This window comes from Ahaetulla prasina, chromosome 8, assembly GCF_028640845.1.
Source record: "Ahaetulla prasina isolate Xishuangbanna chromosome 8, ASM2864084v1, whole genome shotgun sequence".
Lineage (NCBI taxonomy): Eukaryota > Metazoa > Chordata > Lepidosauria > Squamata > Colubridae > Ahaetulla > Ahaetulla prasina.
In genome coordinates, this window is record NC_080546.1 from 63199377 (window position 1) to 63218889 (window position 19513).

The 19513-nt window shown below is 40.2% G+C and overlaps 1 protein-coding gene across 2 annotated transcripts in view; it reads left to right on the forward strand.

Annotated features, from left to right (window-relative positions):
• The window catches only part of LDB2 (LIM domain binding 2), a 528562-nt gene that overhangs the window by 400697 nt on the left and 108352 nt on the right, over window positions 1-19513 (forward strand). For both annotated transcript variants that reach the window (XM_058192632.1, XM_058192633.1), the window contains exon 5: window positions 2920-3003. In XM_058192632.1, coding sequence (XP_058048615.1) covers window positions 2920-3003 — 84 coding nt within the window. The remainder of the gene's footprint in view (window positions 1-2919; window positions 3004-19513) is intronic.

A 19513-nucleotide genomic window follows, 5' to 3' on the forward strand; every position in this document is an offset into this window, starting at 1 on the left:
TACTGTGTATTCGCAAGTTCCTTGTAGGTACACATAGGTCTTCACAGAAGCTGACATATGATGTTACAGTATCTGTGAGTTCATCCAGGTCTGCAGAGGTATCTTTAAAAATATTCCAATCAGTGCAGTCAAAACATGCCTGTAGCTTTAATTCTGATTCCTCCGTCCAGGTTTTCACTGATTTAATTATTGGTTTTATGGCTTTAAGTCTTTGCCTGTAAGCAGGTACAAGGTGAATCATGCAATGATCAGAGTGTCCTACAGCTGCACGTGGTAAAGACCGATAGGCATCTTTTAGTGTTGTGTAGCAGTGGTCTAGAGTATTCTTGCCTCTGGTGGGACAATTGACATGCTGAAAGTATTTTGGTAGTTCTTTCCTTAAGTTTGCCTTGTTTAGATCTCCCAAAACAATGGCCAGTGAATCAGGGTGTTTGGCTTCAGCCTCCATGATTTGGTCAGCTAGAGTTCGTAATGCCTCGTTTACACAGGCTTGTGGTGGGACATAAACAGCAATTAGAAGAAATGAGGAAAATTCACGAGGCGAATAGTAAGGTTTGCAATTGATAATTAGAGTCTCTAAATTGTTGTCACAGAATTTGTAAATTATGTTAAAATCTTGACACCAGGTTGAATTAATATATAGGCATAAGCCTCCTCCTTTCTTTTTACCAGATGTTTCTGGAACCCTGTCTGATCGTTCAATTTGAAATCCTGGAATGTTCAGGCTGCTATTTTCAATGGATTCATTTAACCAGGTTTCAGAGAAGCATAGGACTGCTGAATTGCGAAAATCAGAATAGTATTTGTTTAAGAGAAGTATTTCATCCATCTTATTTGCAAGTGAGCGTATATTTGTTAGGAAAATTGAAGGCAGAGGAGTTTTAGTGCGAGTTCTTAGCTTGATTAAGATCCCAGATCGTTTACCTCGTTTCCTTCGTTTCCGTCGTTTGGTTTTTTTAGTAATCCATGGCTCCGTGGGAATTGCCTCCTCCTGTGTTAGAATCTCCTCCGTGTTTGTAAAGACAGGCGGGGGTGAGATTAAAGAAAGCTGCTCCTTAAAGAAATGTTCCTTAATTTTTAGCAGATGGTCTCGTGAGTAGGAAATCCGTAGTGAGTCACAGAGAACAATTAGAAATAAAGAAACAATTAGAGAGCATTTCACCGAGGCAGCCTTCGTCGGCGCCATCTTAGGTGAATCTTAGGTGGAATGACACTCAGCTGTACATTTCCACCCCTAACCACCCCAACGAGGCCGTTGAAGTGATGTCCCAGTGTCTGGAGGCCATATGGGTCTTGTCATGTCCCACTCCCACTCCGACGGCCGGGTCTGAGAAGTCTGTATCAAGCGTGGCCACGGAGCCTCTGCAGCTTTGCCAAATTCCTTTCAGAGTTCTCAGGGCAGGCAGGAATCCAAGGTGTGACTTCAGCAAACCAGATGAGACTTTGCTTGACTCAAATTGCTTGACTCAAGCTGGTCTTTTATATAGGCCATGGGGTGTGGCTCCATGACTCAGCACTTATCCAGGCCTGCCCCTCCCTTCCTTTTGCTGACGTCGCCTCTCCATTCTCCGGAAGTGGGGATCCGTCCACTGTGACTTTCCGTCCTCCTGATCTGCTGCCGGCAATTCTAGCACGTGGCTGGCTTCGTGCTCACACGCTGTAGAAGGGAGGTTTGTTTGCTCATTCCTGACAGTCCGGGCATGGTGCCAGGGCTGGGGGCTGGAGGCATGCCAGGCCGTTCCTCTTCATTATCAGACTCTGACTCAGATAGCAGGAGATGGGAGGGGCCCGGCTGTGGAGAGGAGGGCGGGCGAGGGCACAACAGGTCTGGATGGGGAGAAACAGGCTCCAACTCAATCCCTCCAAGACCGAGTGGCTGTGAATGCCGGCAGCCTGGTACAGTCAGCTGATTCCATTGCTGACTATTGGGGGTGAGTCGTTGGCCCCCACGGAGAGGGTTCGCAATCTGGGTGTCCTCCTGGATGCATGGCTGTCTTTAGAAGAACATATGACAGCTGTCGCCAGGGGAGGTTTTTATCAGGTTCGCCTGATACACCAGTTGCATCCCTTTCTGGACCGTGTTTCCCTTTGCACGGTCACTCATGCCCTTGTTACATCCCGCCTGGACTACTGCAATGCTCTCTACATGGGGCTCCCCCTGAAGGGCACCCGGAAGCTCCAACTGGTTCAGAATGCAGCTGCGCGGGTGATAGAGGGAGCACCTCATGGCTCCCATGTGACACCTCTCCTGCGCAGCCTGCACTGGCTCCCAGTGGTCTTCTGGGTCCAATTCAAGGTGTTGGTCACCACCTTTAAAGCGCTCCATGGCATAGGACCGGGTTATTTACGGGACCGCCTACTGCCACCAGTAGCCTCCCATCGACCAGTGCGCTCCCACAGAGAGGGCCTCCTCCGGGTACCGTCGGCCAAACAATGTCAGCTGGCGACCCCCAGGGGGAGGGCCTTCTCTGTGGGGGCTCCTGCCCTCTGGAATGAGCTGCCTCTGCGGCTTCGTCAACTCCCCGACCTCTGGACCTTTCGTCGCGAGCTGAAGACGCTTTTGTTTCAGCGCGCAGGGTTAGCTTAAAAGTAGTTTTTTAAATGCAGTTTTTAAATGGGGTTTTTAATTTTATTCCAATTTTTAGGCCATATATTGAATTAGTTTTTTATATTGCTTTTAACCTGTGTTATATGTATTTTTTGTATTTTTATTGGCTGTGAACCGCCCTGAGTCCTTCGGGAGAAGGGCGGTATACAAATCGAATAAATAAATAAATAAATAAAATATTCTATGATACCTTGTGCTATCATTTTTTTTAGGATAATGATTCCTAAGAGTTTGATCAACTGCAAACTGTGTTGAAGTACTGCATGTCTCTCACTGAAACATAAAAAAGATATATCTATTTTTTGGTCTAGGCACAAGACCCTCAGGTTTTGGAGCAGCTGTCCAAAAATATCACTCGTATGGGTCTGACTAACTTCACTCTCAACTACCTCAGGGTAAGCTTTCTGTGATTCATTTCTTGTTCTTTCTTCACCTTCAAACTTTGCATGTCTTTGTCATCTTCATGATTAAGTCACAACAAAAATGTTTAACAAAGCTAGTTTTCTGGAAACCTGGGATTAATCTGTTTGTTCCACATTCTATTTAGTGGTTCTTCTCAACAAAGAGATACTAACTTGGCTAGTTCAGTCAGAAGATGGGGGAATTTTTAAAAATTCTAGGACAATGAAAATACTTATTCTCCCTTCATTTGTGTTGCCTTAGACAATATATGCTTTGTTAATACCATTGCCTTTCAGAAAGATCATTACAAAACCTTTTGCAGGAAACCTTTTGCAGGAAAAGATAAATATAGCACTCTTTTTTGCATGGTTTTATTCTATATTATGCAGTTGCATTTACCTCCTGTTTTCTAATGTGTCAAAACAGTGCACACCTTGTGAAGTAAGTTAGGTTGCAGACTAATAGCTGGCCCAAAGGCATTCAGGCAAGTTTTCCATTTCAATGGGAAATTGAATGGGAAGTTTGGTCTAATGGTTAAGGCACCAGGCTAGAAAGCAGGAAACCATGAGTAAGTCCTGCCTTAGCCATGAAAGCCAGCTGTGGGAATAATAAGAGGAAGAAGGTATGTTAAATATATTCATTACCTTGAGTTATTTGTAAAAATAATGAAAGCACTCAACTGGTCTTAATTCCACACTCTGGAACATCACATGCACTCCAGATACAGATTAACAGAGTTGGATGGGACCTTGTATATCTTCTAATCCAACCCCTGCCCAAGTACACTTTATACCATTTTTGACTGATGGCAGTCCAGTCTCTTCTTAAAAGCTTCCAGTAATGAAGCTCCCACAACTTCTGGAGGTTGATTGTTCTCATTATCAGAAAAATTCTTCTTATTTCCAGGTTCACTCTCTCCTTGTTCAATTTCCATCCATTATTCTTTGTCTGGCCTTCAGGTGCTTTGTAAAATAGCTTGACCCCCTCTTCTCTGTGGCAGCGCCTCACATATTGGAACAGTGCTATCATGTCACCCCTGGTCCTTCTCTTCACTAGACTAGCCATGTCCAGTTCCTGCAACAGTTCATCGTATGTTTTAGCCTCCAGTCCCCCAATCATCTTTGTTGCTCTTCTCTGCACTCTCTGCAGAGTCTCAACATCTTTTTTATAGTGTGGTGACCAAAACTGGATGCAGTACTCCAGGTGTAGTCTTACTAAGATTTTATAGAGTGGTATTAGTACCTACCTTCATCAATACCTGGGAAGAGCCTGGAAAAGATAATCAAGAAACAAATCTGTGAACAACTGGAAGCAAATAAAGTTATAACTAGTAGTAAGCATAGGTTTGTTAAAAACAGATCATGTCAAACCAATCTTATTTCATTCTTTGATAAAGTCACTAAATTAGTAAACCAGTGAAATGCTGTGGACATAGTTGTCAGGCGTGCCTCCTTTCAAAACTCAAGAAAGAAAAACCCCAACTCCATGGTTTGTAGAGAAAGTTATCTTTTACTGAGAATGAACTGACTGCAACAAAAGTAAAGCAAGTTCTGAATAATAGGTGTATCTTACAGATACATGACCCCCCCCATAAATCCCTCCTCCCTCCAAAGTTCAGGTAGTTGTGTCCAATCCACTTCTCCCTCAGGTATCACCTGCGGTCATCTTCAGATGGTTTCGTTTCTCTTTGAATTCATAAGTTTTATTTCAGCATTTAGTCCCCCCCCCCACAAATCTATGGCAGCTGAAGCAGCTAACCCATAATTAAAGATACATTACCCATTTCCAATGCCTAGCACTAAAGACAGCAATAAAATAATTAACTGAGCAATAAAACAATAAAAGCAGCATGTGGAGGCTGACAATAGTATATTTAGATTTCAGTAAGCCTTTGACAAAATAGACCACAATCTACTTCTTCGTAAGCCGGAAAAATGTGGAATAGACAACATCCCCACCAGATGGATTTGTAGCTGGCTGATAAACCATATTCAACAAGTAGTCCTTATTGGTACTACATCCACATGGAGAGAAGTAAGCAGTGGGGTACCCCAAGGTTCCATTTTAGGTCCAGTACGCTTCAATATCCTTATAAATTTTATTTATTTATTTATTTATTTGATTTGATTTTTATACCGCCTTTCTCCCGAAGGACTCAGGGCGGTGTACAGGCATAATAAAACCGACAATACAATATACAAGTTTAAAATACGATTTAAAAAACTTATTTAAATTAGCCCAGTGATTAAAATTTACCATACTAAAAAACCCCGTTTAAAATTAATAAATTTAACATTAAAATCCCAATTTAAGCCAGCCCCGCGTGGATAAAAAGATGAAAAGTCTTGAGTTCGCGACTTAGTAAATGACTTAGATGAGGGAATAGAACAGGAATCATCTAATTTACAGATAATACTAAACTGGCAGGAATACCCAGCACCCCAGAAGACAAACTCAGGATCCAAAAAGATCTTGACACACTTGAACAATTGGCTCTATCCAACAAAATGAATTTTAATGTGGAGAAAAGCAAAACTTTACATTTAGGCAGGAAAAATCAATGGTATAAGTACAGATTAGGTGAAACCTGGCTCAAAAACAGTAACTATGAGAAGGACCTTGGAGTCCTAGTGGAAGGTCATTTGAATATGAGCCAGCAATGTGCAGCAGCAGCCAAAAAAGCTAATACAATCCTGGGTTGTATAAACAGAGGCATAGAATCAAGATCACTTGAAATATTAGTGTTGCTTTACAAAATCCTAGTACAGTGATGGTTAACGTTTTTGCCATTGCGTGCCAAAAGCAGGGGGGAGCACAGAGGTCACATATCCACATGCCCACACCAACAATTCAATGCCCCCCACGCCCCACCCCCTGTGCATGCGTGTGCGACCTCCTCTGTACTCCCCCATGGATGCGCGCATGACCCCCCCCACATCCCGTTTTGGGCCTAACAGGCCTACCTGAAGCCTCCAGAGGGTGAAAATGGCCTCTCCCTCCCAGAGGCCCTCTGGAGGCCAGAAATGGCCCATTTTCTGACTTCCAGTGGGCCCAGTAGGCCTGTTTTTCTCCCTCCCCAGGTTCCAGAAGTTTTCCTGGAGGCTGGGGAGGGTAAAAACGGCCTTCCCCACTCCCCCGGAGGCCCTCCGGAAGCTGAAAACATCCTCCCAGAGCCTCTGCGCAAGCCCTGTACTTACCTGGCATCCAAAACGGGCTGCCTGGAAACTCCTGGGAGGGGTGGCATGGTCAGGGCCAGCCAAAAATCAGTTGGCCAGTGCGCGCATGCATGCTGGAGCTGAGCTAGGGCAACGGCTCGTGTGCCTGAAGATATGGCTCCATGTGCCACCTGTAGCACACATGCTATAGGTTCACCATCACGGCCCTAGTAAGACCACCAGAAATATTGCAAGCAATTTTGTCACCATACTACAAAAAGATGTTGAGATTTTGGAAAAAGTTCAGAGAAGAGCAACTAAGATGATAAAAAATCTAGGGACTAAACCATATAAAGAATGGCTGCAGGTTTTGGGTCTGGCTAGTCTAAAGAAAAGAAGAATTAGGGGTGACAGGATAGCAGTATTTCAGTGTTTGAGGAAGCTGCCACAAAGAAGAGGGGGTCAAATTATTCTCTAAAGCACCAGAGGCAGGACAAGAAATAATGGTTGGAAACTAATCAAAGAGACAAGCAACCTGGAATTAAGGAGAAACTTCCTAACATTGAGGACAATTAACCAGTGGAACAGCTTGCCTTCAGAAATTGTGGGCGCTCCATTACTGGAAGTTTTTAAGAAGAGACTGAACAGTCACTTGTCTGAGAATGTATAGGTTCTCCTGCTTGAGCAAGGGGCTGGACTAGAAGACCTTCAAGGTCCCTTCCAGATTCTATTCTATTCTATTCTATTCTATTCTATTCTATTCTATTCTATTCTATTCTATTCTATTCTATTCTATTCTAATTAAGCCTGATTTCTCCTGATCCAGTCTTTTGTGGGCTCCTGCTGCTGTTTGACCTCTGGTGTTCAAGTAATAATCCTTTCCTGCTCCTGTCAGATTTCTCTTGGTTGATACCAGATACCAGAAGTTGTAAAGGCAATGAGTCATGGACACAGATCTAATTAAGTAAGTTTATTGGAAGAACTTAAGAAAGAATTCTAAGAACTTCCAGGTTCAAAATGCCAGCCCTATTTATTGTTAATTCAAATTTGAATCTTTGCACAGGAGGCCTCCTACTTCTGACAGAATGAAAAATTTCCATCTATTCCTTGTTCTATAAATCTGTTTTTGGCTGTTTGCTCCTAACCTTGCTGGAATTAGCACTCTAATTATCAAATTGAAAGAGAGAGAGAGAGAGAGAAAGAAAGCAGCTCCTTCCTGCTATTTCTGAATTTTTCTATATCTAGGGGTAAAAGTAATAATCAGCAGCATTGATCATGTTGGGTTAATCCAAGGATGATGGCTGTTGATGTTGCCTTTCAAGCAATGAGAGGCCATGACATGTTCTGTGCTTAATGTTTAACCATAGCTAATTCAAACAATTTTACACTGTAGATTGTCTAATCTTTATTTTGGTTTTAAGGTTGAAATTTAGTTTGTAATAACAGGATCACAGGGCCTGCTGAGCACAGTGCTACTTCTGAATATCAGCTAGTTTGCTCAAATTATGTGCTATATTTAGTCATGATATAGGACCATTCCAGACCACTATTACTTTGGGGACCCATCTTGGAAGTTTCATATTATCTAGTTAATGACATTTTATGGTGCTACAATGCCTTTTCTTGTGTTTGCGTTATGTTGAATTCTAGTATGACATGGTAGCTTTCACCCAAGGTTCCTGCAGTTTCAACTGCCTCTATCACTTCTTCTCTGTTTGTAAGAATTAAATCCAGTATGACTATCCCTCTAGTCCCTTCCTCTCCCTTTTGGACAACAAAGTTGTCGGCTAGGTTGGTCAGGAACCTATTTGATTTCTCATTTGCTGCGGAATTAGTTTTCCAGTTGATATCAGGGTAATTGAAGTTCCACAGTACTATTGTAGTGTTTCCTATATATATTTGTTAGTTGGTTGGCAAAAGGTACATCTATTTTTTGTGCTTGGTTGGGTGGCCTGTAGTATACACCTATGGCAGTGGTGGGTTTAATAAATTTTTACTACTGGTTCTGTGGGTGTGGTTTGGTGGGCGTGGCATGGCTTGGTGGGTCTGGCAGGGGAAGGATACTGTAAAATCTCCATTTCCACCCCAATCCAGTGGAAGGTTACTGCAAAATCCCCGTTTCCTCCCGATCAGCTGGGACTTGGGAGGCACAGAATAAATGGGGGTGGGGCCAATCAGAATTTTTACTACCAGTTCTCTGAACTACTCAAAATTTCCACTATCGGTTCTCCAAAACTGATCAGAACCTGCTGAAACCCATCTCTGACGTATGGCCATGTCATTCTTTTTTCCTTTTATATTGACCCATATGCATTCTAGCATTTAATAACATAAATTAGAATTCTCATCAATAGAAACATAAATTACCTGCATTCCAATACCAGAGGCTAAAGAAAGTTTAACCCCTTTATATGAATTTATGCAAATCAAAGTATGCATGGAATCCATGAGGTCAGAGGCACTGAACTAATCAATGTGGGACTTCAAAATCATCCAGAGACTGCGTTAGATTGACCATTATTGTTAGGTGTGTTTGCCTTATTTCCTATAGCTTTCTTTGTTTCTAAGTGTCCCTTATCATTATCCACATTTCTTTGCCTTCCAAGTATTTTTATTACTGGCTTGGCTTATGTAAGAAAGGTTACAGGGAGATGTGCTGGTGGTCTGCTTAACCTAGCTCAGCAGTTCTCAACCTGTGGGTCGTGACCCCATTGGGGGTCGAATGACAATTTGCCAAGGGTTGCCTAAGACCATCAGAAATATGGGAAGTAATCTTGCGAGTTGAAGAATCGCGAATTTGGCTTCAGGCGCGATGAATTAAAAAAGAGAGAAATCTTTGCTCTGATGTCTCCCTCTCAAGCCAGCTGCAATCATTCCCAATCGCTAGCCTAATCTGGCTTCAAGCGCATTAAACTTAATAGGGGAGGAGTCTCTGCTTTAATGCCTCTGTCCTGAAGGCAATCGCAAGCAGTTCAGATCGCTAGCCAATACGGCTTCAGGCGCGATAAATTCAAAAAAACAGTTTGCCGCTTTTCCCCCCCTTCTGCAGCTGCTGAGGCATGCTGAGATAGCTGCCTAAAAAATAATAATTTTACGGTTGGGGTCGCCACGTCGTGGGGAATTGTATTAAAGGGGTCGCAGCACTATAAAGGTTGAGAACCACTGACCTAGCTAATGCCATTTTTTCCTTGAGTTCCTTCAGTGGGTCCCTGCACATTCTTCTCATGGAGAAGGCTTTGTAATTCAAGTTCTTATTCCCTCTTTTTAAAATCCCAAACTCTTGATTTGAAATCATGTGCTTTGTTTTCCTACTGAGTTTTATCTACTTAGAATGTACAACTGGAGAATTTAAACTCATGCTAAGAGGTTCAAGAGTCTTTTGATGAGAAAGTTTCTAAATTTGATAAATAAATATTAGGGATCCCTGTAATAATTGTGTTCCCCATGTCCTGAAATCAGTTGTGTTCAGGATCTAAGTCCAGTCCCAAAGATTGGCAGTTTTTGTTCTCTGAATGGCATTTATTGATTGGAAAATTATATTTCATCTTTCCACTCTTGTAGCTGTTTTCTCCTTTGCGCAGGAGTAATTTATTGGATCCTGCACATCAATAAAATTTCTGTCCGTTTGGTGTATGGGAGACATTTCCAGACCTTCCCTAGCCAGATGGGTGTGCATTGAACAGGGGAGCAGAAAAGTATTGTTATTGACAAAGTTACCCCAACAAGCTTCAACCCTCAGAATCTACACATCCAGTCTTCCAGGAGTATTCCCTGGAGTTTCATTTGATGGATTTGCTAAGGTCTTGTTTGCCCATATACATACTGTAAATACATGACATAACAATAAATGCACATTTATTTATTATTTATTTATTTATTTATTCAAATTTATATAAATTTATTCATCAAAGGTGAAGGCCTAGCAATGGTTACAAGCATATAGATCAATACCTATTTTTACTACCATCCCCTTGTTCCATTAAATTAATCTCCTGAAGAGTATAGCATCACTCCCAGCAGGCGGGACGGTAAGGGCATCAATGCTATCTAATTCTAAATAGCTCATGTCGTGTTGGATAGCTCTTCATGAAGCAACTGCAGTCCTCCTCATTCTATTGTAGTCTGCTGAATCAAAAAGACAATCATTAGCCATTATTATAAGGGAGCCAGGGTCCTGTTACACACATACATCTACATCCATTAGTGCTAACCCTGTTGTTAAATGCCCATCCACAATGTCACTGAGCATTTTCTCTAGTTTTTCCTGTAGCTGGCAGTTGTGTCCACTAGCAGGAAAGCAGATTCTTATTTTCAAATATTCTCTTGGAGGTGTCTGTTGTATAGACTAGGTGATGTGATTGGTATTCAGGATGAGTGACTTTCCCTTCCTTCAGTGTTTGGACAGGAGACAGATTAGCAGTGAAAAGAGACTTTAAGAAAATTGATCAGTGCTATATTCCTATTTCTATTTTTCCTGTTGGTAAAATAACCAGATTTCCTGTGAAAGGCTCAGTCTCAATATCTAAGGAAATCTAAAAGGACTGCCTGATTTTGCAATGCAAAGAATAGAAAAGTCTCAATTAGTACAAGCTATAAACTGATATTACATTTTTACTTTCAGCTGAGAGATCATTTTTCTTTTCAGCTGAGATTTTTTTATTTCTTTCATATTTTCAGTCATCTGTAATTTTATATATACATTTATCATTTTTACAAAACTGTGGATTACAAGCTAAATCTAGAGGGCAACCTAACTTGCATATAAGTCCTACTCAACATTAGCCATAAGAGGGACCAAAAGACTAACACTGAAGAATAAAAATATTTGGTTTAATTATTTTACAAATTAATAAGAACAAAAAAAAAATTCTACATTTTGAACATGTTTGAATATTTTAATTATATAAGAACTTTCAGAATTTTTAAAATATTTGAAAAACAAAAGGTGAACAGAATCAGCTGTAGACCAGTGGTGGTATTCAGCTGGTTTTATCCAGTTCAGGTGAACCATTAGCGGAGGCTGTGGGAGGCTCCACACATCTGCCCAGACATCATCACATCCCATTTTTTGTGCTCTGCGCATGCACGGAAGGCCCTGCGCATGTGCGGAGCTGGCGCTTGCGAGCAAAAGGAGAAAACAACTCAAGAAGCTTAGGAAACTCTGAAACATATAATTGGAAAATCTCAGTGCAGCACAATACCACTGAGAAAGAAAAATAAGAAATTCAAGATGAAACCAGCATGATTTCACAAAGAACTATATGACAATGTCAACTGTCCGACTAGTGAACCCAATTTAAGGAAACACTCTCAGGAGTTTTGAATTCCCAAAAGTAAAACTTTATTGGATGCACTATTTTGGTACTGAAGAATCAAAACCAGCTCTGGTTTTCCTCTGCAAATGCTTGTCTAGTTAAACAATGGTTTCCCTTTCTCTCCATCTCAATTATGAGATGTCCCTTTGTTATGGGAACAGTCCAGTCCAATTATTACAGGGGATGCAACCTTTATTCATGTTCTTCTGATATTAATAATGAAAGCTGCTTAGAAACTCCAAAAATCTAGGTTGTAATAATGACACAGTAAATAAATTGACACAAGTTCTTTGGTATTTTTAAAAATCCAGTTTCTTTAACCTGTTTTTTCATTTTTCATTGCATTGTATATTGACATATACATGCACTGTACATATACACATACTGGCATTGTGCTCTTGACTTTGATTTCCAATACTTGATGGATCAGAAAGGAGAAAAAGACTTTTCAGGAAGATTTGATGGAAACAAATTAAGAAAAAACTCTTCTAATTGTACTACATCTTGTGTCAACTGGGATCAAGATGTAGATCCCTCCTGCTCATTTTGCAGGGTCTAAGAGCCAACTCACCACAGTCAACTCACAGTAGGATAATTTGCCATAGCCAACTCACCACATGGGACAATTCAATTCTGTGTTAATCATTTTATTCAATTACTTTTATTATATGTGACCATATTTTCACTGAAATTATTGTAACTCTTGCATTTCTGAATTAACTTTATTTTATTATTATTGGCCAGAGTTCCATTGAAATTAATTTAACTTTTGTATTTGTTGAATTTTCCTGTGGCAAGTTGTCCTGTAGTGAGTTGAGTGGTGAGTTATCCCATTCTGTTTTTCAGGATCCTATCTTACCCCATTTCCTTGTCATAGAAGCACTCTCATTCTCTTATAAAATTGATTTCCATCTTCTCTACTTTTTTTAATGTGTAAGTCCTACTGAGGTAGTGTTATAAAGAAAGTTAATGTTTTAAACATCTTGAGTAGTAGTTACTCTATCCCTTGCACTCACTTAAAATTCCTTCTCCTGTCTCCAAGCCTGTCGTCTATCCATGATTCCTCCAGCAACAAACAGAGTGTGAAGTTAGCGACCCATTTTGAAATCTTAGCTAGGTCCAGTTTCTGTAGGCTTTCAGAACAAGATAGACTTGATAGAGTCTACTACCACTTTGTTTTCATTGCCTGTTGAGCTCTTCTGCCAATGCAAGTCCTCATTACTTCGCAGAGAAGGCAAGTGAGCAAAGACGTACCCTCTTCCTACTTTCACTTTAGGAATGAATATATTTAAGTAACAATAATCAGAATAACAGAGTTGGATGTCTTCTAGTCCAACCCCTTGCTCAAGTAGGAGACTCTATACCATTCCAGACAAGTGGCTGTTCAGTCTCTTATTAAAAGCCTATAGTGATGGAAACCCCACAACTTCTGAAGGCAAGCCGTTCTACTGGTTAATTGTTCTCACTGTTCGAATTTTCTCCTTAGTTCTAGGTTGCTTCTCTCCTTTGATTAGTTTCCATCCATTGTTTCTTGTCTTGCCTTACGGTACTTTGGAAAACAGGTTGACCACTTCTACTTTGTGGCAGCCCCTCAAATATTAATATACTGCTATCATGTCATACCCCATAGACTAGACATACTCAATTCCTGAAACCAATCTTCATATGTTTTGATCTCCAACCCTCTAATCATCTTTGTTGCTCTTTTCTGCACTCTTTCCAAAGTCTCAACATCTTCTTTATAACATGGTGACCAAAAATGGATGCAGTATTCTAAGCATGATCTTATTAAGGCTTTATAAAGCAGAACTAATGTGATCTTGATACTATCCCTCAGTTAATACAACCTAGTTTTACATTGGCCTTTTTGGCTGCCGCCGCACACTACTGCAATATATTTAAGTGATTGTCCACTAGGACTCCAAGATACCTCTTACAGTTACTGCTATTTCACCTAATATGTACCTGTACATTTGTTTTTTCTTGCCTAAGTGTAAAACCTTACTTTTCTCAACATTGAATTTCATTTAGTGAGATAGGGCCCTGTATTCAAATCTGTGTATTCAAATCTGTCGAGATCCATCTGATTCTAAGGGTTTCTTCTGAGGCTATCTAGTTATTCCTGCCAGTTTAGTATCATCTACAAATTTGACTTCCCCTTCTATTCCCTCATCGGAATCATTTATGAAGATATTGAACAGTACTGGGCCAAAAACAGGTCCTTGAGGGAGTACCACTGCTTACTTCCGTCCATATAGATGTAGTTCCATTAAGGACTACACATTGAGTGTGGTTTGCCAGCCAGTTACAGACCCATGTGGTGGTGGTGCTGTCTATTCCACATTTTTCTACCTTACCAAGAAATAGATGTGGTCTACTTTGTCAAACTATTACTTTACTGAAATCCAACTACACTATGTCCATTACATTTAACTGGTCCACTAATTTAGTCACTTTGTCAAAGAATGAAATAAGATTTGTTTAGTATGATCTATTTTTGACAAACCCATATTGGCTTCTGTTTATAACTTTGCTTGCTTCTAAAACAGTCATTTGTCTGAAATAGTATAGACTCTCCTGCTAGAGCAGGAGGTTGGAGTAGATGACATCCAAGGTCCTTTCCAATTGTGTTCTAGATGTTCACAGATTTGTTGCTTGATTGTCTTTCCCAGGATTTTCTCAGGTATTGATGCCATGCTGATTGGTCTGTAGTTTCCTGGATCTTTTTTTTTTAAGATAGGAACCACATCAGCTCTTTTTGAGTCCTCTGGTGGTTCCCTGGTCTCCAGGATCTTTGAAAGATATACTTAATTGGTTCTGAGATCACATCCTTTAGAACTTTGGAATGTAATCTTTCAGCTCCCTTTGATTTGAACTCATCTAGAGTGGACATGTATTAACATTTTCTTACTTATTTTACTTTGTATTCCTAGTCTGTGGTTGTGTTTTTAGTAGGCTAGGTAATCTTTTTGCGTAAAGATACTTACAAAGAATGCATTTTATTTTTATTTTATTTTATTTATTTATTTATTTTATTTATTTTTCGAGTACATATTAGATAATATACATAAATATAAGCATGAATTGAATACATAAAATGAATACAATTAAAGGGAACATTAGGACAGGGATGGTAGGCATGCTGGTGCTATTATGCAATTCTGCTTTTTCTCTACTGCCCAGTATTTCCTTGCCATCTTTTTTTTGTTAGTGGACTGTTAGTTTCCTTTTTTATTTTTTTATATATTAAAATATTTTTATTATTATTATTCTTGACATTTGTTGCAAGTCTTACTTCATTTTGAGTCGTAACTTTCATCTTTGCAAGTTCGGGCTATTTGTATTCTGCCTTAGTTATGTGTCCCTCTTTCCATTTTTTTGTATTTATCTTTTTTGTCTTTCAGTTTATTAGAGAGGTTCTTTGTGTAATCATGCTGCTTTCTTCTTGGATTCCTTATTTTTCTTTTTCAGTGGTATTGAACTGGACTGGGCTTTTATAATAATATTTTTCAGAGTTTCCTAACCTCCTTAAATTGTTTATATTGACCCATATGCATTCTAGGAAGCTTTCATTCTTGGTTTTATGCATTCCTGTAAAGATGTAGTGATCTCTTACATACAATGCAACTCCATCTCCTCTTTTACTGTATTTCCCCAAAAATAAGACCCTGTCTTATATTTTTTTGAACCCTGAAATAAGTGCTTGGCTGTATTGCCCTGTGATCAAAAGCCTGATTTGGCTTATTATCAGGGGATGTCTTATTTTGGGGAAAACAGGGTATTTGGTCTGTCTCTTTTGAACACTTTATATCCTTCCAGCAGTACATTTCAGTTTTGAGTTTCATCCCACCAAGTTTTACCACCAAGTACTAGGACTTTAAGTTCACTTTGTTCCCCAAATGTTGCGCATTTTTATAGGCATTTGAGTCCTTTATGGCTAACCCTGGATATGTTTCCTATATCTCCTACTTTATATCTGAATTTTTCTTCCTTCCCATCACTCCCTATCTCGTTGTTTGATTGGTTGTCAGGATTAGATTTTAAAGATTCTAAGGATTGGTCACTCTCCCTCTCAATTTTAGTTTAAAGCCCTTATGATAAATTGAGCCCATTGTTTTCTGAATACATTATTTCCAGTTCTGGTGAGGTGCAGCCCATCCTGTCAAGCATGAATTCGATTGGGGTGTGGGATTGTTTGTATCCTTAGGCATTCTGACATGCATTCAGCTTGACACAATTTGAAGCTGAAGGGGGGGGATAGAGCCGTCAGTCAAAACAGGATTCCTGAACTGTGAGTCAGCCACATTCCAACCCCTGGCTGGCTGGAAGAGAAGGAGGAGATATGTCGCTGAGCAACCAGCTCCCATCTCAGTTGGATAATGTGACAGTTGTTTTGGAAACTTGAGAAAACTGAAACTTATATTGGAGTGAAAAGCCTGGGAATGTTAGTACTGGCTTTTCACCAGTAGCACCAACATGATGTATCTAAATAAATTTGTTCTTTGAGGAAAGCAGTGCCTTAGGGCTCAGTTTGTGATGGATGCATTATTTGACACATCCTTTGCCAGATGCCCTTCATGTAGGTAATGCAGACCATGATCTAGGAATCCAAAGTTCTCGTGGTGGCTGTTGTGGTTCGCCAGCAGCCTGCAGAGCTGGCAATGGAGTCGGACAGCGATGAGGCTGAGGAAGAGCATGAGCCAGTCCTGGAGGCTGGGGAAGGCCTGGATGAGGGCTCTGTGTTGGAGATTGAGGTGGGGCCAGGGCCATCAGGGAGTGGGTGCAGACCCCAGAGCCTCCAGAGACTGACAGTGGTGGGGCAGAGGAACAGGAGGAGCCTGTTCCTAATGCACACATGAGAAGAGCTGCCAGAAAGCAAGAGCAGCTCAAGCAAAGAGGACGACTTGGAAGTAGGGCCAAGAGATGATTGGCCCCTTCCATAAGGCTTAAAAAAGACCAGCAACGGTGTTTGGGCTTTGCCAGAAAACAACGTTGGTAGCTTCGCCTTCTTGCATTTATGTCTTCTGAACGTTTGCCAAGAAAAGCCTTTGGCAGTTTGCTTAATTGGACCAAGGTTTGTGATAGGACTGAGGAATTTGTGTTGGGAGGAATTTGCTTTAATTTAGTTGAACTACACTGAGAATGAAGTAATTCTCAGCTGTTCGAATAAAGTTTGTTTGTTTTTTCACTGACTGAGTTTCCTACTACCTACTTGGGCCTGGGTCACAACAGTGGCACCACTTCTTAAGCCAGTGGTTCATTTCTAAAATTCTTTGGTCCCTCATTGGATGTTCGCTTTTTGTTGTAAGTACAGATGAAAACACCACTTGTGCTCCTAATTCCTTGACTTTCTTGCCTAGCTGCTCATAATCTCTTGACATTATTTATAGGTTCATTGTTAGATCGTTCATCCTTACGTGAAGGAGAAGAAAGGGATAATAATTTCTTAGCAATAGAAATTAGGTTCTCAGGTTCTCAACAATATCTTTGATTTTTGATCCAGAGAGACAACATACCTCTCTATATTGAATATCCTGTCTACATATGGCTGATTCTGTTCCCCTGAAAATTGAATCTCCTATCACCAACACCCGTCTTTTTCCCAGGGAGGTCTGAGCTGTTTTTCTTCTTTTGCAGGAGCACTTGATGATGCTTTTTTTTCTAGGTGTCTGCATGCTTTCTTCCAGGGGATGCTGTGTGGTTCTCGGCTCCAAAAAAGCTGGACTAGACAGCAGGGGCATTGATCTTGATTGCTGGGTTGTTGTTTTTTCTATGAGTAACATGTTTCCATCAGTCTTCCTCTAAAGTTCATATACAGGGTCATTTCTTTTAGAAGTTGATTGTTCCTTATTATGTTTAATTTGGATATAGTCTTCTTGCTTATGTTTCAGTTTCTCATTTTCTGATTGAGCTTCAGAGTGGCTAGAGTTGCTTCAGAGTTTCAGAGTGGCCAGTTACCCTTTACTTTTTCTTTCATTAACTCATTTACTTTACATTTGGTACATTGTAATTTGAGTATTCTATGGACATAAGTACATACATGGAACATATTTTAAAAATCACAATAGTGTCAGTCCCTTTCTCCATGACTATGTTTCTTTTCACTAGTTTGTTTAAGGATTACAATTTTAAGTTTATTAATGTTCAAAATGTAAAAGGTTTAACCACAGATTTAGAAAAAAAAATCTAAATTTAAAATTATAAAAGTTCATTTAAAAATGTAAAAGTATCGGAAATGATTACTTATAAAGAACTTTTGTATGCTGAAGGAGGTAGATTGCAATTAAAATCATTACAGGTATTAAATGAAGAAGGGAGGAATTATACTTGGTTTCAATATGGACAAATAAGTGCTAGATGGAAAGAGGATCAAAAAATTGGTATAATGCAAAGGGAGGAAAATTTAATAAAGCAAATTAGAAATCAGACCGAGGAGCATATAAAGAGATTGTATAATGTGTTGCTTGAAATAGATTCGGAAAAGGATTTGGTAAAGGACTGTATGATAAAATGGGCACAGAATATTCAGGAACCAATAATGTTGGAAACATGGGAGAAAATCTGGGTTAGAAATGTTAAGTTTACACAAGCACAGAATTTAAGGGAAAATTTTTATAAGATGTTTTATAGATGGCACTTAGATCCCAAAAAATTATCATGTATGTATCCTGATATCCAAGCGAAATGTTGGAGGTGTGATTGTGATGATGCTACATATTTTCATATTTGGTGGACTTGCAAGAAAATTAAGGCCTTTTGGATAAGAATTTGGTGGATTATTCAAAATGTACTGAAGAAGAAGATAAAGTTCCTGCCGCAATTTTTTCTTTTGGGAATTATAACGGATTGTACAGGGATTGAGACTAAATTGATTCTGAATTTAATAACAGCAGCAAGACTGTTGATTGGACAATACTGGAAGAAAGAAGAGGTACCTACAATAGAAGAATGGATATTGAAAGTCATTAATTTGGCTGAGATGGCTAAAATCTCAGCTTTTTTAAAAGACAATACGCAGGAAAGATATTTAATTGAATGGAAAAAATGGATTGATTATCTACAAAACAGATATCAGATTAAGAAATATCAGATTGCCTTTGAATAATTAGGAAGTATTATTTTATGTAATGGGGGGTTGGGAGATGAAAAGATTTGGATGAGGTCAATTGGATTAGAAGGGAAAATTTTACTCTATGTTTGGTTTATGTATAACAATACCTTGTGATTGACCCGGGAAGCTGGGGGGGGGGAAGGGGGTCTTCTGGGAGGGAGGGGGGGAAAAAAGGGGGGGGAAATGTTTTTGTTTTTTTAAAACTTTTTCAATAAAAAAGAAATATGTAAAAGTATGCACTTTGATATGCACTTCTTTTTGCAGTAAATCTTTGGCTGTTTTCTAGGAAATGTTTTGCTCTTAGCCCTCTGCTCCATGCCTTGAAAATGTATTCCTTTCCTCCATATCTAAAATCTGTACTTATAACTTTCATTCCTGCCTCTTGCCCTTCAGTTGCCTGGCCACTGTCAGGGTTTTCAGGTACAATGTGCTGGTCTAAACACTCTTTTCTACTGCCTCTTAGTTCTGTGCTATTGCTGCTCAGCTGGTCCACCATGCTGCTCTCAGTTGCTAATTTGGTGCTACCCAGCTCCATTCCACCACTGCTCAGCTAGCATCTATTTGTACTACTCCATTTAACCAGCCTCCATTCAGCTGGCCTCTGGCTGTCTCAATGCCCATTCCAGAATCCCCTTGCCTCTGGGCTGCTGGACTTGGTTGTTGGGCCACCAGGCTGCCTCTCAGCCGGGCTGCCAGGCCACTTCTCAGCCAGAGGCCCAGACAAGGGAAGAGCTGCCAGGGCAGTGGTGAAATCCACTTACTTTTGCTACCGATTCAGGAACAGGAGCACGCACACCTCTTCTGCACATGCATAGAGCCGTCTGCACATGCGCAGAGGATCAAAAATGGGATGTAATGACATCCGGGTGGGTGGGCGGAGCCTCCCACCACCTGTGCTACTACTTTGTGCAAGCCGGATAGA